General features: G+C 35.9%; 1 protein-coding gene across 10 annotated transcripts in view; it reads right to left on the reverse strand.

The window, feature by feature from the left end:
- Positions 1-23,695, reverse strand: part of SV2C (synaptic vesicle glycoprotein 2C) — a 119,670-nt gene that overhangs the window by 64,833 nt on the left and 31,142 nt on the right. For 9 of the 10 annotated variants that reach the window (XM_080574704.1, XM_080574712.1, XM_080574707.1 and 6 more), the window contains one exon: positions 2,827-3,007. The exons of the other annotated variant lie outside the window; for it this stretch is intronic. In XM_080574704.1, coding sequence (XP_080430830.1) covers positions 2,827-3,007 — 181 coding nt within the window. The remainder of the gene's footprint in view (positions 1-2,826; positions 3,008-23,695) is intronic. 10 annotated transcript variants of the gene reach the window in all.

Below are 23,695 nucleotides of genomic sequence, written 5' to 3' on the forward strand. Positions count from 1 at the left end.
CTCTAAATCGAGGAGAGATTGAGAAAAATTTAGTTGAATGCATATTCCTGTATAACTGACAGAATTTCCTTTCCATTCAAGCAAGATGTGGGATGTAGTAAAGAATGCAGTAAACATTTAGGGTTTAATTCAAGCTCTTTAATTCAATTTTCTGATGTACTGCAAAAAGATATGGCTTAAAAGCTGGCAAAAATATCTGGGAGTTCTTCAGTGAGGGATGTCAAAAAGAGCTTGCCTTCTTGCACAAGGTTGATGCCAAGTATCTGGAAACAGCGTGAAAGATGTATGCTCTAACAGTGGGTATATTTGTGTCCTTCTATCTAAAGGTGGAAAGATTTTACTTTGATGTCTTTGTAGGAGGAATATTCTAGCCTCTCCCTTCTCTCTTGGTGTTTGGCATGTGATGTGTCTGTTGTTATTATAGCTCCTCTCAATGTAAAATCATGTCCAAAAGTGAACCACAAAAAAAAAAAATATCAACAGAGGAAAGCCATACAAAACACAAATACCAGCTTGAGTTACACTGGTAAGTGAAAACTATGCCTAATTTAATAGAGAATGAGCAGATGAACATTCTGGAAAAGAAGAGCTCCAAAAATGTAAATTTTAGTGGAAAAACACAGTGAGAACAAAAGAGAAGAGCCTTTCCGCAACTTAAGGGCATGAAGGACAGATTCGGTTCAAGAAATAGTGCAGTTTTTATGATTGATAATATCTAGGCCAAAATGGAAATCTGATACCATCTGAAGGAGAGGAATCAAGTTCTTCTGGAGAGAAAATATTTCTTCAAATAGCAAATGGGAACCGACCACAAATCTTTCTTTTCTTTCTCACTATAGTAATAGCTGTGTGGAATGACTGCAGTTCATGTCAGTGTTTTTGGTTTTGTTGTTTTTGTTTGTTTGCTTGGTTTTGCTTTTTTGGGGGGAGGGAGGGGGAGTGTTTTTGTTTTTGTTTTTTTTTAATGTTGTACATGGTGGTGAATTATCATTATGTGTTCATTCACTTCTCAAAGATGCGGTAGAAGGACTTTGGACACAGTGGGGACTCACATTAAGGTATAAGAGGAGGGCCTGCTTGTTCCAAGACAGATAATCATAAACCATACTCACAGCTGAACATGTTTCCCAGTCGAGGATATACACCTATTTTGGGTTAAGCTGCAGACATTGCCTATTATTAGAAAAGCTACTCCTGGTGAGGAGGAGACCCCACAGGCAAGTTTGGCATGAAGCATGGTAAACACGTATTTTGCCACACATCCCAAGAGGGACAATGTGGGTAAAAGCCAACAGTTGCACAAACATGCCTGCCAAAAAAACAAACCTGCATGGCACAAGGGTCAAGTGCTGCCCTCATGAACTGGGCAGATTAAGCAGGAATACAACAATCTTCTGGACTTTGACAGAATCAGGAAAGAAAGTGTCGTGCAACATGGTCAAAGGTTGTTTTTTCAGAACAATGGTCCATTTACCAGCTATAGAGATACAGGCACAAGGAATATCTTACTGTAGTGAAAACAGCTTTGTAAAAAGTGTCAGAGTTTTGATGAAAATGCAGAAGTTTGGGTAGTAATAACATAATGATAGTTAGAAATAGACAGATATGATAGATAGATATGATAGTGACCTATGAAACGAAAAACATGTAGGGAAGCTGAATGGGATTTTTTAAATTTTTTTTTATTTTTTAATTTTAAGAAGCAGAACAGTTGCCATATCCTCATGACTCTAAAGAGTCATATCTAAAAATCTGGTGTTAGACTCTCCTGGCAAGAGGACGGCCCACATCCTGTTCCTCAATCCTCTTCCACTTTCAGCCTCCTTCTTGAATCAGTTTAATAGTACTTAGTGCTATAGCAATTGTATTTTCGTGTCATTGTCTAGATCTACCCTACTTCAGACCACTTGTGGTTTCTGAAACTGCAAACACCATACAACAGTGTTTTTGCACTATGGTTACATAAACCAGAACCAACAAACCATACAAACAATGGACTTCATATGCACGGTTTTACCATACAATGTTCTGTGCTCTCACTAGCTGTTTCACGTTGAACATTCTAAAGAATGAAAGTGGCCGGCAATGGAATCATAAATGAGGGGTTTTGATCTGAATCAAGTAATTACCAGAAGTGCTAAACTACTCCAGAACAAAACTCTTCATTATCCAAGAGTGCAATAAAGGTACAATTAAGATATGTCATGTTAATTAGCTTGGGCATCTCAATCTCAGCTTCTTTAAGTTTAAAATGATAAACTTAATGGGCCATGACCAATATCTTAAACATTTTCACCAAGTGAGAAGTTATTTAAATTAAAAGAAAAGTAAAGCAAATACAGGGCCACAAACCTTCTCCTTATGGAAAGAGCAATAATGTTTGGCAAGATATAAGGCCCAATTTTAAATTTGACAATCTTGACTACAGTGGTGTTATAAACAATATTTGGCACACAAAGGCATTAGAAAATTTATAAATATTACTGGAATCTTAAACCTATGAGGGGAGTATTATACTGCTTAATTAATAGACAATACATAGAGAAGCTGAGATATAAAACAGTTAAGCAAGTTAATCAAGTTCACAAAGCAAGTCGGTTGCAGGATGAGAACAGATCTCAATTTTACACTTTTCAGTCTGCGTCTTTCCCCTAAGATCATTATTCTTCTCCTTCTAGTTTTTGTTTACAATTTTAGTAGCTGCATTGATTAATTCCCTCACCCCTGACACAGGCTATATTTCTGCATTAAATAATGAACTTTTGCAAATAGAAGACTTTTATTAACCACACAATTGTAGAAATGAACAAAACCAGAGGAGCTTACCCAAATCCAGAAAACAATCGACAGAAGAGGAAGAAGCCATACCCCTGGACAAATGATGAAAGGAAGGCAAAGAATCCATTGACAGACATGCATATCAGGAGTGACTGTCTCCTTCCCACCTTGTCTGCCAAGCCTCCCCAGAAGAATGCCCCCACCATCATCCCAAGGTACACTATGCTACCTGCAATACACACAAAAGAAAAAAAAAAAGAAAAAAAAAAGAAAAAAAAGTTGTTTTGTGAGCTACATGACTGACCACAATTGACCACACCAAAAATAGTTATATGTATTTGAAAGATTTGGTTTCAGCCATCGTCTGTATTTCCAAAATAAGTAATATACAGATTAATTTCTCCTTTTTCATTGAGTAGAATTTGTATGCATAGCTTTGCAAAAGTACCTAGGGAGAAAGATTTCCTATTGTGTCTGTGTCATCTGCTAGCAGAAACACTGAAGCTTAATATAATTATTAAATGTGGTGCCTGTAGCTAAAACAATTAAAATACAAGCAAATAAGAGTGAATAAGAGAAATAATGCCACTATTTCCCTAGCAACAGACTACATTCAGGTTAAATACTCCAAAAATTAAAACTTTCCTTACAGAGAGAAATAGTCTGATCATTACAAGAATATAAGCAATCCTGTAGGGGATTAATCACTGGGAGTAAGATGTGCTAAGTCTAAAAGAAGCTGATTGTGAAACAATGGACAATTTCCATTTGAGATCTACAGAACTGAAGGTGTCCAGCTTTATCTTTTTTCTCCCTCCTGCTTCTGCTTCATTGTATAGCTTTATTTTAAATAGTATTGTCCCATATACAAAATAAATAAATAAATAGAATAAACAACAACAAATCCAACACTAGAAAACAGTTTTATTTACAAAGAATTTTGAACACATACGTTACAGTTTAGCTAAATACATTAGAATGAGATGGGGACGTACTGTTTTGAGGTGATTTTTTCTAAAGTTAGTGTTTTAAAGGTGAAATAGCTTCCAATGGAAAGTTAATCTGGAATAATTAACAATTTAACCATTTATTTCTGAGCATATTATACATTATTTCTTTTCCAGGGACAACTCTTCCATGGGACAATGCGTGAGGAAACACAACGCATTGAGCAGACTGTCAGAAGCAGGAATAATTCCCAAGCTTTGGGCAGGTCCAACCAGATTTGTGTTTTGTTTCATACACTTACTGTTTCTTCTTCTACCTACTTTCTTACTGAGCTTCCCAGATGAGTTTTAATTTAATTAATGGTTGCTATCATCTCATAAGTCTACTACTGCTAAGAAGAATTTAAATATAAGGCAGTTGGAAGCAGCTAAAATATGAGTGAGCCATGTCCTGTGTCCCTTTTCAATCAGCCATAAGAACTGACAAATTCCCCAGCTGCTCTGTTTGTCTTCAGTTGCTGTTGTGTAAAATTCTGGACTCCAGAAGGCTCACCTCTGCCTTCCAGCAGGTAAGTAAAACTGAGAAAAATAAATAAATAAATGCCTGGCCTTTGTTAACTGAACAAAGAGGTCATTCATCAGCATTTCCTTGCTTGAAATTCCACATATCAATGTCTGAAGTGCTAATACCTGAAGGGTCTCATGCATCACAAAATGTCCCCCTGTACTCTCTAAGGTTCTGTACAAATAGTTTCCACTGTGCTGTTTCCTTATGAGACATCATGTTAAAACACTTGATACAAGACACATTAAAATAAATGTATATTAGCATGATGCAGAGTTATACTTCATCTAGGCAAGTATGCTATTTCATTTATCATTTATCATATTTATCATTCATTTTAGCACATTTATCACAAATAAATTCCTGTGTGTAGTTTCACATTGGATATTTCAATGATATACAAATGTTGGACTACAGTCCCTGAAGGCTTTCTTATGTTTTAGGATTTTTGTAATAAAAAATGATGGTATTTATATTTCAAATATTGCACAGAAAACAGTAGTAAAAAGATGATCCGTATCCAGTAGTTTCTTGTAAATTCAAAGTCCCTACACAGTAGCCAACATCTGATGTTTTCTCTGAGTCTTAGTTTTACATTTTGAACTGTCAGTTACTGTGAAAGATTTGTACAATCATATGGAGAAAACTCTTTTACATGTGATCTGTAAAAGGTAAGTGCAGCCTATCTAGTCAAAAACCATATGGAATATTCTCCTCTTCTGAGAAGCAAGTAGGCACAGTAATTTAGAAATATGAATGAGCATGAAACATCTACAGTGTATCTCAAAATTAACAGAAAAAATACTTAAAAGCAAAAGCCAAATTTCTATCATTAGTATTTTTTCATTCTCTGCATGAATCAGGTATCTTCTGAAATGAGAGAGCAGTACTTCCACCAGGTAAAATGTAATCCCACATACATTTATGTATATATATATAAACTTCATATACAGAAGCAATAGCTAGAGCAGATTATTTTCGTAGGTCTGTTCCTATGTCAACTCCCTTATAAAAAAAAAAAAAAAGCCTATGAAAATCTCTCATTCAAATAATGAATTCCACATGCTTCAGTTGGCTGGACCAATATCTGAATATACGAATATCTGTCACTCATCAATGTGGGCAATTTGAGGTCGAGGAAACAACTATTCCTATTGCCATCAGTTGAGACCAATATCAGAAAAAATATATATTTTTTTTCTTTAGCTACTTTCTTAGTTAATACAGAATCAGAACAGGGTATTTCTGGACTGTCTTTTCCATGAGTCCCTAAGGACTAGATGACAGATTCATTGTTTCTCATCATAGGAGCATCTCTTTACCTATGCAAGACCTAAAAGCTCCTTTAGAAGCTCCATTCTCATATGGATGAGAATTTGGATAAATTGTGAGAATGTGGGTAAATTTAGAATTTGCAGAAGTCCTAAGATATTTTTGTTGTCTTTCATCTTACAGTTCAGTGCCTGAAGGACACAGACACTACAATATTCTCTTTAGTTTAATGGTGTTTTGCAGCAGACCTTTATCAGATAGTTGCTTTATTCTGATTTGAAATTTTAAACACAATACTTGGGTTATTACTGACTGTACATGCAGTTTTTACATTTTCCAGTCCTAAAGATACAAAGCTTAGTCATCTTTGACATAATCACTCAACTGCTGTAAGATTTCTCCTGTGGACAGGACTACCGTACCACACTTCAGGTAGGCCAGTACTCACAAGCAGTTTTGAAATTACACCCAGTAGAGCTGGCACTTACTTGTCAATATTAGTTGAAAGAACTTAGCAGAAATAGTTCAATAGCTGCAGTGACAACAGATCAATTTCAGAAAGACAACAGAAACGGCTGATACAAACTCTTAAAATGAAATTTTTTACTATTATACGTGACACACATGAAAGTCATTGGGCTCTCCCAGTCAACAATCTAATTTTAGAAATACTCACAGAAGGCCAAAAAAATGTTTTGATATTCTTATACTTTGATATCTCTGAAATATTTTATGCACAGAACCTTAATTTACCAAGTACCTACATTCCTCATGATGTATAGAAATATGAAAACACTCTGAGCAATTAACAAAGTTTCTAAGTCTTGAGGGTTTAAAAATATTAACCTTTCTTTGTGATTAAAAGTCTTTTGGTCATTGTACTGTGCTTCAGCTTTTCTTATACCTACAAAATTCTCCTGAATAACATTCAAAATATAGCAGTTAATAAATAATATTTGTCTCCTATCTAACATAGAACCACAGAACCAAGGAATATCCTGATTTGGAAGGGACTCACGAGGATCATCAAGTACAACTTCTGGCTCCACACAGGACCACCCAAAAATCAGACCTTTTCTCTGAGAGCATTGTCCAGACACTCTGGAACTCCGGCAGACTTAGTGCTGTGACCACTGTCCTGGGGAGCCTGTTCCAGTGCCCCACCACCCTCTTGATGAAGAATCTTTTCCTAATAACAAACCTGAACCTTCTCCTTTCATCTACCCTTCATCATCCCCTCCTTACCAAACTTTGTAGCTCTTATCATGTCATGCCACTAGTTAGAACATAAATCCCATAAGGAAAATGTTATTAATAAATTAATTAATTTGTTTACCTTTCATAAATCACATATTGTATTTTGCACATTTTAAAAATAGTAATTCTAAATACATAAAAATTAAATAGCCTCTTGTTGGTCACACCTTGCTCCCTTTCTCATTACCTTTATCACTGGTGACTAAAACAGTAATTGTATGGGTATACATACACAAACATAGATTTTAATGTGGCATGTCAGCTTGAGGGTGGTCATCCGTTTTTCAGCAACTACTACTGATTACAAACTAGCTGCTTTTCTTTTTCTTTAATATAAACCATACTAAAATAAAGGTGTGTCTAAAGAAATTAGCTCACACATCACAAGGCACACATTATTTTCACATCCAGCGTGATCACAGAAACATTAAAAAAAAAAAAAAAGTTTAGTTTAAAATACAGAGACACATGCTATCTGTAACAGGTGTCTTTGATTTCCCCCATGAGCAATGAGTAATCTCAGCAAAAAAGATGATGGAAAGCTGCTGAGAACAGCCATTTGGCTATTTGGCTGAAAAGAAACTTATCCCATTCTAAAGTATATATTCTCCTCTCTTGTTCTTTTACCAAGTTGTAAAAACCTGTATCCTCCTTCCACAATGTAGCTTCTACATACTTCAATGATTTTTTCCATTGTACAAATGTACACAATGCACAAGTGTTTCCTCTTCAGATGAGGAGCTGTCTTTCAACATAACAGCTAACTGCCCATGCATAAACTTTTCTAAAAATACTTCAATTTTTATTCTAAGATACTGGTTGTTAGAAGGGACAATGAAGCAAACATCTATTAAAAGAAATTACTTAGTATGATCATTCATTTTGCTTATGACAGCTGACAGGACTTGAGAGTGGAATTGGTTGACACCTTGTACAAATTTTGGCTACCACGTGGCAAGAATTTGTTTAAAAGGTTGTGCATACAGCATCTTTCAAGTTTCTGTCAACAGTTAAAACCAACAAAGCAGCCAACCCACAAATCCCTCAGTGTCCAGCCTCTAGTTATGGTCAATTTAAAGCAATGGGCCTGGAATCCATGCATGACCAGTCACCACGATTCAGCTGTTAAACGGTATTTTACTCCTTGTATTGTCATAACATTATTACCTGGAACCACCTGTTGCAATTCACATTCTAGTATTTAAATGGTAGACAAACCGTCCTGAAAAAAAGAGTCTGCACATATGCTTCACGGAAGGAAAAGAAACCCATAAAAGTAAAGTAAGACTTCCTTGCAACAAAAAGACTCAGGCTATGGGACTCACTGATGTTCATCTTCTGCATTAACACACCTATGATAAAGCAGATATCTAACTAGTCCGAAGAAGTTGTTTTTCTTTTTTTCTATTTTGTTGTTTAGGTCATTTGTCTGAGTGAGGAACACATTTCACAGAACTAGAAAAAGTACTCACATGAAAAGAATAACTCCAAAAAATGAGATTAAAGGATTTTTTTATATTTGGAAAATATTATAAATGTCAACCTAAGGAAGATCCAAAATAACAATAATAATAAATTCTTCTTTTATCTAAACAATGCTTGAAGTAGTGGAATAGCAAGGTATATGTTTATGGAATGGTACTTTTATAAAGTGTAGATCTAAATGATTAAAGGAGTAAAACATTAACTGTTCGGCCATTTGATGAAGACGATAAGCACTTCTTTCAAACAAATGAGCTAGCAGACCACATTAAATAAAATGAAAAATTTGCACAAGCCTTTGCAAGTTCAAAACTTCTATAGACATAATTTCCTTTATCCAAGAGCTAGCTGTGTCCCATAGCAATCATTTTGTGTCCTAACTTCAGATGCTAGATGATTTTTTTTAACCTAATAGTATGCAATGTATGAAAATCTCCAAACGCCAGAACATACTGAGAGGGCACTTCTTTACTGTGATGGTGACAGATCTCTGGAACAGGTTGCCCAGAGAGGTTGTAGAGTCTCCTTCTCTGGAGATATCCAAAACCTGCCTGGATGCCATCCTGTGCAATGTGCTGTAGGCGACCCTGTTTGGCAAGGGGGTTGGACTAGATGATCTTCAGAGGTCCTTTCCAATCTCAACCATTCTGTGATTCTGTGATATCAGGCTCTTGGTCTGTTACTGCTCTGCAGACTAATCTACTCCTTCTGCATTTCCTTTCCAGATACCTGCAGACAGACTTCAATCTGCAGTTTCATAGTGTGTAGTGCAGATGCTCAATTACAATTTCATTTTGAATATTTTCGTTATTCTTCTTAATACGTGTCTGCAAACAGTCAGTTCTTTCTTACCATTAAATTATTAGAATTATTTTAATAATGATCATGGTAACAGGATTTGTCTGTTTAAACATATGAAAGATATATTATAACATGAATGTTGAAGCTCTTCAGTCTCAATACAAAAGTTTATACAGTGCCAATCACACTTTAGTGATTCTTGGACTTTGGGGTGTGATCTGCAACTCAGTGACCTGTATGATTATTTCTCTAATAGTAATAATTACTTCCTAAGTGGAAAGTCTTTGCAAGACAGATCATTTAGCTCTTTTCTTTTTCCCCATTTTTTTTTTCAGAAGACAATATGGATATCCTTCACAGTCAATAAAAAAGGACAATTTATCTCTGTGACAATTAAAGAAATTTTTTACTCACTGAGAGGAAGGAAGATGTTGAATGCCAGGGACATAAAAAAAAATAAAAATAAAAAAGGACAACCTCATGTCCTCATCTGAAACATTCTGAGTAATAGAGAAATGTCAATGTTTTCTGTGAAGAAGATAACTTAGAACCATTATTTCAATCCAAACCAATTTTTAAAATTATTAACTTCTAAAAGTCTGTTTTCCTAGTATTTACACAGGAAATACTCAGAGAAATGCTCTGATATATAGGCTATAAAAAACAAATAGTATATATTTCATAGCTCAAGTCTATCCAATAGTACAACAAATACAACAAATAGTCCATCTACTGCATCAACAGAAAGAAGAAAACAAGCACAGACTACCTCCTTACACAACTTTTAAAGATACCTACAAAACATCTGAAGATACTCAATCTGGTACCAAACCAGAAACTTCACATAAACAGTAATCAAGTGATCCATGTCTGGTTCTGAAACAAAATGATCCTGTTCTCAGACAATACTGATGAACTGCAGTATTTGATAGAGGAAGTCAACCATGAAAGTCAGGAAAATGGGACTGAAAGCAAAGCTGAGCAAAAGAAAGATCACAGTCAGTTAATCAGTGTAGGTGGGAAAATGAAAGAACAAGTAACAGAACAGTTCTAATTTCAGTTATTTGCAGTCTCTAAGGTATTATGGGAAAAAAAAAAAAAGAAAAAAAAAGAAAAAAAAAAAGAAAAAAAAAGAAAAAAAAGTGATCAGCAAACCAGAAAACTCAAAGCACACATAATGCTGTGACAGGCATAAACTGATGATTGAAATAATCAGAGGAAAACTGTCATGAGGTACCCAAGTACTGTACCTTTAAAGAGAGAATAAGAGAAGCATCATGAATGCTTGAACAGTAAAACACAAATAGAACACATATAAAACAGTGAAAATATACGAAATATTAAATGGAAATTAAAAGAAACAAAAATAAACAAACAAAAAATAACGTGGTTTCCATATTTTTTCCTTTTCAAAAGGATCAAGTCCAAATTTGCCAGAGAACTGAATTCAGAAAAGGAAGTAGATGTAGAACACACTAGGGAACCTCCAAATATATGGAAGGCACCAGATATAAATGAATGTGTCTCAAGGTATAGTCATAGGACAGAAAGGACATAATACAAGACAAAATTTGATGATATAAAATTTTAGATCAAAAACCTAAGTTTTTGGTAAATGGTTGTGGTAAAACAAGAATGCGCTTCCTAGAGAGGCACTGAGATGCCTGTCAGTGTTCATGAGACATTTGGACTGCAATCTCAATAATATGCTTTAACTTTTGATTTTCTTTGAAGATGCCAGGTAGATGGACTAGATGACTTTTGAAGTCCCCTTCAAACTGAACTATTGTATTGTATTGTATTGTACTGTATTGTATTGTATTGTATTGTAATGTGTTGTAATGTGTTGTGTTGTGTTTTCTATTTTAAACACAGAAACTAAAATATGCTGCCGGGTCTTGCAGCATGGCTACCCAAAATCATCACCCTACTGTGCACTTACAAAGTTCAAGGCTGAGACCAGAAAACATTTTTTTTTTTTTCTTAGGAGGAAGGGAGAAGTGAGGACAATTCTGTCCTCTCCACGTATATACACATGGACACAGACACAGACACAGACACACAGACACACAGTTTGCCCAGGAAAACAACTTGTATACATTTCCAAATCGTGAATCTACTCCAGCATGTATTCACCTTGGGGGGAATTACAGAGATGAAAATCCATAGCTGGAAAGATTTTACTAAAGCTTTTCCAGTGCTATTCCAGAAATATCACTCATGCAAATCAAATGTACAAAACAAATTATTTGCACAAATTTCTTTATGATATTAATTGTTAAGTTCTGTTTATGGATGTTATTGTGCCAATGACGGATTCTTAAAAAAAATACAAACTACTATGAGGTGGTAATATAATTTTATCTATTCTGTGAAAGATTTCTCAGAATAGAAAGTAGATCAGAGTTACTGCATTTTCTTCACTAGGATCATTTACAAACTGAGTACTGGTAGTGGTTGGTTATTGCAGCAAAATGCAGCACACTGTTATTTTATGCTACTATTGCTTGGCTAGCTAAATCAATAATGCATTATAGATTAAAAAAACAACACACTCTTTTCCTGATACTCACAACATAAATAATTGATCAGCACTTAAATTTAGCAACATAGTAACTATAAAAAACAGCCAATATGTGGCATTTTTCTTCCCATATATGGAGCATTTTTAAAAGATGGCTATTACCAATATGCAATATACAAAGTTTTATCAAAAACCCAGGTGATGACGTGAAGCTGTTGACAGATTTCCTGGATGAACATATGATTTTCATACTATCTTCTCCTTTGATCCAATAGTTCCCTGTGGCATTAGGGAGAAAATCTTAACAGACAAGGCTCAGATAAAACACACCCAGCTAAGCTGTTCTAATACCCCTAATTCCTGGTTGTCTTCCACTGCAACAGTGGAGGTTCCTCCAGATTTTGCTCCTCTCTGATTTAGATGCTAACTTCAATGCACTCTTCACCCAGCTCTGAATTGACACTGCCACACTAGAAATTACTGTGACTTTGAAATTTGAAACACACTTCCATGGCAATCCTGAGAATCAGAATGATTATAAATGCTGCTTATGATTGAATGGTGCATTGCACTTGCTGCACAATCTGTTAGGATTAATTAAATTTCAAAAAAAAAAAAATTTCACTAAAGGTTTTAAATTGCCCTCACAATCAACTACATTATCTTATTTTGTATCAAAACTTCATTTCGGCTAAAAGATTTATTGCCTGAATGTTAATTTCTTATTTGCCTAATCCTGCTTCTGGCTCAAAACAGAGTGGAGCTCATGAATACCACTAATTAATAATTAGTGGTGAACTGAAAACAAAAAGCCCAAAGTATATATATCTACATTAATAACAGATCAATTCAACACAACAAATCAATGTACGTGTTACTAACAACTAATCAGTAAAACTACGCTCCTAGCGAAAGTATCTGTACAACATTAAAGCTAATTGCCAGTTATTTCTTCAGTGTCTAATCAGCCATTAACTCTCCTTATTGCAATTATATTCCACCCCTATGCAAAATATTTTCCTTGTAAATGGGAGTAAATATCTTTTTTATTTCCCTTCACCTATGCAGCAACTGTTAGCACTGTTTTTCCTAAGAAGTGAAAACATGGGGGGAAGAAAAATAAGCTGAAAAACAAAAACAAAACAAAAACAAAGAAACAACAACAACAACAAAAAAACAACCAACCAAAAAAAAATCCCTCATTCAAAATATCTGATTTACACTGGCTTAACAAAAAAAATCCAAACCAAGCAACAAAACAAACAATCAACAACAAAAGACATCGGATTAATCTTAAAATGATCAGGAACTTGGATTAAGTTTAAACTCACTGTTACCAAATTAGCAAGTTCCTGAAACATCTACCAGAGCATCTGACAAGGGACAAAATCTCCTTCACCTAGAACACAACTAACATATTAGCAAAAAAGGGAATTCCCTTTGCTCATGATCAAACCACTTTCTGCTTTCTCATGTACAGTCAGTGAAATAAATTAATTAATCCAATGTCAGAATGAGAAATAATATATCATAATAATCCTCTGTGGAATGCCAATATACCTGCAGTGATGCTGAAAAGGCTTTTTAATTATGTATATACAATATTGCCAGTAAGCAGAGTTATACTGTTTAAAAGGAAAATTGTTTAGATGATTGTGTCCGTCAGTCCATAATCTCTACTTAAAAAGACTTGCTCATGGCAGCTTCAAAACTAACCTTGAATTTCACTGAATTCTAGCAGATTAGGAAAATATTTGTGCACTGTTAAAATGAGTAGGTCTCACAAATGCCACACAAAAGCTTTCCTCAGAAGTTGGAAAGCAGAAAGAAGTGGGAGTGTTAGCTAAGGGAATTTCCTTTTTCAATCATATAACTTTGATTGAGAGATAAGGAAGACCATATCTGTTGTCAGATGCTGTAGGAGATGCGTCAGCACAATGGATGGCCATGTGTCACGTTATATACGTACTCTCTCAAGTTCATGTGAGGCTCTCTGCTGCTAACGAGTATACAACAAACAATATCTATCCAGATGACATCACTTGAAGTTTGCAACCTGACCGCACCTACTTATCCATGGGAATGTTGATCATCAACACTATGGATATAAAGCTGATGTCAACACCATTTTCGTAACTTTCATAGTTTATACTACTCTCCTAACTATCATCGTGGGAGGAAAAAGAAAATAAAAAAAAAAAAACAAAACTTGATAGAGAGAAACAGCCTCATAAACTAATTTCTATCACATTTACCTTAAGAAAAGATTTCTTGTTAAAAAAAAAAAAAAAGAAAAAAAAAGCAAGACCAACTTGATCTATGTAATGTGCCATTGAAAACTCTCAAATTTATTTCTCACTAACTGGGACAAAGAGCAGTTGATGTTGGTAAAAAGGGCCATCAGTTTAAGAGAACTGGTGAACAATTCCATGAGCCTGGTATGTGGCATGAAAGAGAAGAGCTTTATTGCTGCAAATGGCTATGAAAGTAGTAATATTCCAGATATTTAAAACAAAGCCAACTACTCTTTCAAGCAGGGGAAACAGGTGCAGACAGTGAGAACAGAGGTACCCACAGGGAAAGAATTATGTCTGCAGTAAAATTCAGTCACAGTAGATGAAAAGTACTCCAGTACTTTTCATCAGTGACATTCACATAAACAAGCTAAAGCTCTGAGATAAGTAGTTACTTCAAATCTTATATGTCTCATTATACAATTGGCTTCCAACAGTTTTCAATACTGATAGTATAAGATAAAATGACCAGCAAGAATTTTGGAAAGGTTCTAAAATCCTTCACTGATTAAATCCATGGATAAAATGCATTGGAAGAAATTTATCCAGCTGTGACAGAGTCATAGAATCACTAGGGTTGGAAAAGACCTCCAGGATCATCTGGTCCAACCACCATCCTCCTACCAATGTCACCCACTAAGCCATGTCCACCAAATCCAACCTTTAAGTCATTAGATTATATTTGTTCTATATCTTAATAGAAGTTCATTAACAACTTCTTTGTGAAAATATGAGCTCCTCAGCAAGAAGAAATATGTCCTCTTTACTTCACAGATTAAACTTTTATACAAGATGTGAAATTCAGAGCTACAAATACATAAATGGTTATACATCTCAATAAATGAAAGCTTGTGGGTCATAACTTAACTGTGCTGCAGATTTAACCAAACAGGAACCTTGATGAAAGAGCACTAACATACTTAAAATGTTCAGTTTAATTAAAAGACTGGATTTGACATGTTGATTTAAGAAATGATATATAATCACCCAGAGATGGTAGAGCAGTTGAGGAAGGGAAGAAAAAGTTGTGGTAACAGTTAAATTAAATGTGCAAAATCACCATGGCCTTCAGACTTTTCCTTTGGGAGGCATTTCCTTCCTTTGGACATTTTTGTATGATTATAAATCTGTGTGTGACATGAATGGTAACATCACAGATCTGTGATTGGACAGGCAGAGACAGAAAATAACCTGCAGTGCCCAAAAAAGCAGTCCAGTAATTAATAACTATTTTAGACACAATCAATTGTTGAGACAAAGATTTCAAGATAACTGCAAGCCCATAATTATTTAGCTTTATTTATATGTGCAAATAGACAGTACAGGCACATTTGCACATGTTGCTGAAGCATGTTTGTAAAAGACCAGTTAAATACAGAAGTATTTTAATTGCTAGTCATACAATCTTCACAAGTACATACAATATCCTAATTGCAGGCTGTTATTTTCATAATTTAAATAACAGAAAGTTTTCCAATATCGACTGTACTCATTGAATTCAGCTGAAGCAAGCACAGTTTGAACCTTAAAGAAATACTATATTATAGCCACAAATTTATGGTTCAAAATGTGGCCTTCTATTTCGCTAGCTGTAAGTACAGTGGTTTATCTCTTTGGCACTATTCCAAGCTATGCAAGCATAGTCATGCCCTTTTAATTAAATTAAAAAAAAAAAAAAAAGAAAAAAGTATTATTTTACTTATAGAGCTCTTAAAAGACAAGTCAGTCAAAACAGCATTTGGCTGTACTGAAATGCATTGCACAAAGGCTCTGCAATGCAGTCATTTTAAATTGGCTTTTATTGGATTTGTTACTCAGGTTGAATCTGCAAAAATGAAACTGGTTATTGAGCCAATGATACACTGTATTTAACCCCTTGCTAAATGGAGAACCTCTTAAAAGAGAAGAGTGCATATGTAAATTGATGTTATCCAGCAGTTTGTAGTCCTCAGTAAAGTTGCATTCAGCTTTAAAAATGGCTGACATGGTGCTGTTGTTCTCCCTATTAGCATAGTCTTCAGCAAGGTGGTTTGGGAATGAGATAATCACACTCAGAAAAGGAGGGCAGTTGTGACCCACCTTAAATTGCTGGCGTATAGCAGGAACCCGCAACCACTCTAAGAACTGAATATGCTGCATTTCGTTAATGTTTCAAACCTGCGTTCCTTCACCTGTCTTGTGACCAGCCCATGTGTACTGGGTCAGGCTGGGATGTTAACTTTCCCTGCAGCAGCCCATACAGTGCTGTGCTCTGCACTCGTAGCTAAAACAGCAATGGTATCACACCAGTATTGTGTCTGCTGCTGAGCAGTGCTGGCACAGCATCAGGACTCTCTCTAACCCTCCTAGGGGGTAGGCAAAGATGTGAGAAAAGAAACATCACCAGGGCAGCTGAGCTAAACCAACAAAAGGGATGTTCCGTACCATAAGATGTCACACTCAGCAATAAAAGGTGGAAAAAGGAAGAAGAAGGGTGGGGTGGGCTCTCGTTGTGAAAACATCTGTCTTCCTCCCGAACACTGGCTACGTGCGTTGAGGCCCTGCTTCAAGGCCATGGTCAAGCATCGTTCATTTGTGGGAAGTAGAGACTAATTTCTTTCCTCTGCACTTCCACATAACCTTTACTTGTTTTGTTTAGTTTTCCCTTTCCCCCTCCCTTTTCCCCTTTCCCTTTTTTTTCCCCTTTAGTTAAATTGTTAATTGTTTAGTTAAATTGTTTAGTTAAATTGTTTAATTAATAATAATAATTCCTTAATAATTATTTGTTTTTTCCTTTAATTAAATCATCCTTATCTCAACCCATGAGTTGTTCTTTCTTTTACTTCTTCCCCTCCTCATCTAAAGAGGGGGAGTGAGAGAGCGGTTGTGGTGTTCAGCTGCCTAGCACGGTAAAACCACCACACCATAATATTCCATGTAATACATGTTTAGCCTTGTTCCTAACAGACAACAACCGCACTACATACTCTTCACTGTGCCTGCTTTCCCCTCAGAAAAGTAAAACTTATACAAACATCATCCCCAGTAGTCCAAATAATATAGCTGGTTAGAACAGATAAAGATGGGTCTCTTAATTTTTCTCCCTCAAAAAATTGTGTTTGGAAGGCAAGCAGAAAAGGCGCGGGGGTAGAAGTACTTCAATAATGACATTGTAAGGGAACTGAACTGTACCAGAGGTCAACAGCATGCATGATGGCATTTGTATTTCTCACATCTTCTTCTGAAGAAATAAGGCATTAATCCTACAAGCCAGTTTTCACCTTCCTCTGGAATATTTAGTGCACATTTCTATGACTGCTGGTCTATTTTCAAATATTTCTATTGCTGTAAAGATTTATTACTACTATTAACTGTAAGTGCAATGGACTCTCGCTGTTATTTCAGTGAGATTCCTCATGCTCAAAGGTCTACAATAGTTACAATAACTATTCTTAACCTAGATGCGTTTCTTGTGAGTACAGCAATTTTTGGAACCACATATAAATACCTAAGATTTTGACATCAGTGTGACCTTCAATAAAATTTATACCATGGCAAAGAGTCCACAGTAAGTAGTAATAATAATAATAATAACAATAATAATAGAACTGAATCTCTTCCTTTATCCCTGAAGCCTAAAATTTATTTTTTTTTAAATTATAACAATATTTTTAACATGTTCTCCATAATAAAACTAAAGGAATTCCCCTGGAAGTTTCAACTCAATAGGAGAACATCTAGTAGCTGCACACAACAGTAAAATATAGAGTAGCAAAGTCTGGTTTTCCTTTACTTTGCATCATTTGCAGTCTGTTATATCATCTGGTATTACATCAGTCTGGTAGCTTGCTACAAACTGATATATAACCAGAAGACGCTCACTTACCTTCTCCTACTGTGTTCTGTGCAGGAACACAAAATAACTCTCACCTGTATATACCAACCTATAATAATATTTAACAATAAGAGAGAACAATACTATACGCAGTTTCCTACTTACAGCAGCAGGAATGAGTTCTGCTAACTTCTATGTAAGGAGAACTCAGGCTCTTTAATAAATAAACACCAAATAAGCCTTCCTGTCTTCCACATGGAGAAAAAGTGTTGTCAAAACTGTCATTGGAATAGAACTGAGTAGACAAGAGAAAACCATGATACTTGAAGAAGGTGTTTTTTGAAATATACCATTATCACAGAATCAAAAAATGGACGAGGTTGGAAGGGACCTCTGAAGATTATCTAGTCCAAACCCCCTGCTGAGCAGGATCACCTAGAGCACATTGTGCAGGATGACATCCAGGTGGGTTTTGAACATCTCCAGAGAAGGAGACTCCACAATCTTTCTGGGCACTCTACTCCAGTGCTCTGTCACCCTCACAGTAAAGAATTGCCCTCTCATATTCAGCCAGAAAACCTGTATGTCTGAATTTTAAGAAATGGAAAACACAAAATCAGGTAATCAGGATTATACTTCCATAACGTTTGGTCATTGAATTCTGGACTTGGCCCTGAAGACAGAATTTCAATTAAGTAACAAGTGTAACATAACCTAGCACAAATGAGGCTGGTAAAAACAGTTTTAATGAATTCACAGACAGGAGTAATATCAGTTCACTAAGATCAATACATTCAATTTTCATGCATTTTTTTTTTTCAAGCTTTAAAATTTATTTATTTATAATTGGAAAAAAGAAAAATCTTGTGATAAAATGCTTACTTAACTGTCATCTAGCAAAGTCAATATTTTTAGCTTCCTTGCTAAATTACATTCCTCAAGCAAGACTAGCAAGCCCAAAAAGGTTTCTCCTCTCCCACAAATCACAATGTCACTAGGTATCTGGCCTACACAGAGAATATATAGCTGCTACTACAGATTGGAAAAACAAAGGAATACCACGAGCACTGAATATCAAAGAAAACTCAATGCAAATTTCAGTTGAAGGTCATTTTAGTCTAATCTCCACAGCAAGAGAAACATCTGTAAAACAGAAGTTTGCTCATTCAGCAACAAGTTACATGCAGGAAACCTATCCAAACCTTTTAAAGAGTAACCAGTCTGAGAATAACTATACAATTCCAGATCTGTACATACATTTATTCTTCTAAGGATATTTACAGGGTGTCAATGGATTTAGTGAGATGCCTAGACACTTTGGAGAATTCCACCTTGCATGTAGATGCAGGAATATTTAGAAAATGGTCCTTTGAGACCCAGCTCCTGCAGGCCTTTATTTACATTTCACAGTTGTACACTTCAGATTTCTGCCAAAGCCAGAGAAAGCCCATACAGGTTCAGGAAGAAAATAATTTTCTCAAGCTATATGGTCTTGCCCAAATGAACTTAGGCTTTACTCTTTGTATAAACCAGCAAGCCTGTGCATGACCCATGAGTTCAGAACCATCTTCCCTTTAAATTTTTAGTCAAATGTAACAACTGCAATGTCTTTTTTATTAAAGTGTTGTAAGTAATGATGCATTTACAGGCAGTTATGTTTTTAGTTACAGAATCAGAAAAATTTAAGTTGAAAGGGACCTTTGAAGGGCTCTAGTCTACACTTCTGCCAAAATCAGGGCTACCTCCAGATCTAGATTACATTGCTCAGGGCCTTTTTCAGTTAACTCTTTGAAAATCTCCAGTAGATCCTGCAGCTTCCCTGGGCAATGTCTCCCAGGGGTTGACCACCCATGAACTTCCTTTCTTATATATGATCAGAAGTTCCCTGGTTGCAACTTGTGACCTGTGTTTCTCTAAGAAAAGTTTGACTCCACCTTCTCTATGCCCCCCCTCCATTACATAGCTGAATACTGCAGTCATGTTGCCTCTTAGACCTCTCTTCTCCAAGCTAGGCAAGACCAGTTGCCTTAGCTGCTTTTTTCATGCTATGTATTCGAGCTGTCTAAACACGTTAGTGGTGCATTAGTGTACTTGCTTTAAATGTGTTTCTCTCTTCTACCAGGTAGCCCCACAGCTGGACAAAGTACCCATGTGAAGTCTCATCAGCGTTGGGACGGGAAAACCACTTCCCTCTTCCACCTCGTCTACAGTCTTGCCAATGCAGTCCAGAAGGCAGTTAGCCTTCATCACTGCAAGGCACTGCTGATTCATGGCCCATTTGTTTTCTGCTAGGAAAAGCCCCTTTTCTTTAGAGGTACGTAGCATGTCAGTACCAGTCACTGGGTCATTCTGTCTGAGGTGAAGGACTTGTATTTGCCATTAATAAATTCTACAAAATGTATTTGTTGGTGAATATATATATGTATGCATATATATAAGTTCCAAAGGATAAGTGAAAAAACAAACAAACAAAAACAAAAATCAGACAATGAAATTAGAGTGCATTACTAAGTAGCAAAGACATAGAAAGCCAAATACTCTTTTAAACTGTGAGGAAACAATTTTCAATAACAATCTAGTATTGCTTAACAAAGCTTATAAGCACTTCACATTAACTACTGAGTGCTCTGGGGGCACTTCCTCCCATGTAAGAGGAAGAACTGTCTGAAACAGTGCTAGATTATGTTGAGTAGGTTTTAGTAGATATACAGGAGGTATACAATAGATGTGGAAGGCATTTCTTCAATCTGCCTAATATTCAAATTGATAATCAATGCAGAAGTGTTAGGTACATGCCTGTTGTCCCAAACTGAAAACTACTTCAGTACACTGAGTTAAAACCTCTGATGCCCTTCTTCCTGCAAATATTGTGCATAATGTAATTATTATATTCTGATAATATCTGAGAAAAAAAATACATCTAGTCATTAAATGACATTAAATGTAGACTGTCAGGAAATCCCTTGAATTCTAAAGTAAGCTGTTTATTGCTATTCATATTCACAATACCTGAAATATCAGCCCAGTGATTTAACATGATAACATGATTTAACATGATACTTGAGTTGTTTGGATAGAAGAAACCATGTCTGTATGTTTAACCGACTAAAAACTTGTTTTACAGATAAAGGTTATTTCTGTTTTTCTTACTGTACTATCCAGTACACCCAGCTGGAAAGCAGCTTTGCAGAAAAGACACTGGGAGTCCTGGTGAACATTAATTTGAGTGTGAGTCAGCAGCGTCTACTCAGTGCTGGCGAGGCCATACCTGGAATACTGTATTCAGTTCTGGGCCAAAGATACATGTTTAAAGATATATACAAGATAGAAAGATACATATCTGGAAACATATTCTCACACTTAATAACAAGTCACTATCGCCTTGCAAGAGTTTAAGCAAGTCAACATTCTTGGTTTTAAGGAAACATCTATTTAAAGAACAACAACAACAACAAAAAATTACATACAGTTATTATTTAAACCAAAGGCATCAAGAAAACGGTTCATGATTCTGATCAGAACTTCCATCATGTAACTTTACAGTCTGTGAAGTGCTGACAATGATCAATGAACCGAAATCTCAAGCTCATACAATGATCAGTATGGAGGGAATTTGGGAATTTGCCATGTTGCAAGTTAAAGGAAACAAACCAAAAAAATGCAACAGGGTGGTTTTATGGATATTGCCACATGCTTTTAATCAGCTCATGTTTCCTGGTAAAGCCATTGTGTCATGAGGCATGGGAAATAGGTTTTTACAATTGTTGAGACAGTGAGTCCTTTTTCAATGACAAATTAGGGTGCTCTTAGGTTGTTTCTTACTAGTCTAGAAAAATGCCTTAAAAATAAATATGTGTACCAATTCCACCTTATAACTCCTAGCACTGGTCTCATGACTTCTGTATTTTAACAACATTAAGGCCCTCTAGATTATGGAATTATAATAATGGAAAAAATTATGCCTGTCTAGAAGACCCCAGTCAGGATGTAATTATGATGTGAAATCACAACATCAGAGTAATTGAAATGCATGACTGTGTGGACCTACTTATGATCATATTAAAATGCTTTCAATAAACATTCACCATCCTTTTGTATCACTGGAATTATGGTTATGCTGTCCGCAAGGGCTACATATCTATATTAGTGATAAGTATTATAGTCATCACTGTACAGAAGGATTGCAAACTATATTTTCTATTAGCAATGGGCAAATAATATCATTTTTGTGAAACTATTGATAAAACCACCGTGTTGCAATGCCTTCAATACACTATCAGAAAGAAAAGACTGATTAGCTCTGCTTTTTCCTAGTTTTGTATTTTCATCTTTTAATGTAGAATTATATCTTTGTTAATATCCTAACACATAGGCTAGTGTTCTGCTATTATAAAAATAAGAAATGGGGATAACTATCACAGTTTCCATATTTTAGTTATGAGGAAACATTGCATGCGTACCTAAGGCTTCCAGAGTTGTTTCCTTAATTTTGTCAGCAAGTAAAATATTGCATATACATATATAACATGAGGGATTTAACAGCTTCTGCACTGAATTTCATTTAATTACTGGTGGATTCATTCCAATATATTTCAAGACAACATCATGAGAAGTCTAGTGACTGGGGAATTCTCTACCCTTAAGTCACTTCTTAACAAACATCGGAAAACCCTCATAGCTGCCAGCTACTCATGGGACAATACTCACCACTCTCAGTCACAGACATCCCACCATTCTTACAGCAACCGTTTAAATGAAATGCAATTTTTAGAAAATATAAAGTATTTCCCGCCATGTTATGTATTCTGTGTTATTATCTGCACCAACAAAGTAACATTTATCTGTAATACCTTTTTTGGCTTGTTTTCATTTCTCTTCTTTCTCTCTACCCTTTGAATTGTTTATAGAGCTCAAAAAAAATATATATATAAATAGGCAAGATTATGCACCTTCTTTCTCTAAAAGGCAGATCTGAAAACCCACAGGTCCTAGCATGACAAATGTAATGTTTATGAATTTGTGTAAACAAGCAGTACCAAACAAATGATTTGCATGCAGCCTCTTTAGCCATAACAACTTAGATAATTTAATTTCTTTTAGTGGAATTTCAATCACTGCACTGTACAGATAACTGGAACAGTTTGTTTCTAACAACAAATTATCAAATGGCAAGGAATTTCTTGAAGCACCCAGACAGGTGAGAACTCAGCACCTGTTTCCACTCATGACCTTCTGACATGGAGGAGGTTTTAGAAATATAAATGAAGAGTAATTTTTTCCATTGACTGGAAAGGGGAATCTTTCCCACTGACTGGAAGAGGAGAAACATTACCCCCATTTCTAAAAAGGGAAAGAAGGAAGACCAGAGAACTACAGGCCAGTCAGTCTCACCTCTGTGCCCAGCAAAATCATGGAGCAGATTCTCCTGGAAACTGTGCTAAAGCACATGGAAAATGAGGAGGTGATTGCTGACAGCCAGCATGGCTTCACTAAGAGCATATCATGCCTAACAAATCTGGTGGCCTTCTACAATGGGGCTACAGCATCTGTGGATAGGGGAAGAGCAACTGACATCATCTATCTGGACTTGTGCAAAGCATTTGATACTGTCCCCCATGATATCCTTGTCTCTAAGTTGCGGAGACATGGATAAGAAAGATGAACCACTCAGTGGGTAAGAAATTGTCTGGATGGTCAAACTCAAAGAGTTGTGGTCAATGGTTCAATGTCCAGGTGGAAATCAATAATGAGTGGTGTTCCTCAGGGGGTTGGTATTGGGACCAGCGCTGTATAACATCTTTGTTGGTGACATGGACAGTGGGACCAAGCGCACCCTCAGCAAGTTTCCCGATGACACCAAGCTGTGTGGTGCATCAACATGCTGGAGGAAGGGATGCCATCCAGAGGGTCATGGACAGGCCTGAGAGGTGGGCCTGTACAAACCTCATGAGGTTCAACACG

This window comes from Anser brachyrhynchus (genome assembly GCF_964034855.1).
Source record: "Anser brachyrhynchus genome assembly, chromosome: Z".
Classification (NCBI taxonomy): Eukaryota; Metazoa; Chordata; class Aves; order Anseriformes; family Anatidae; genus Anser; species Anser brachyrhynchus.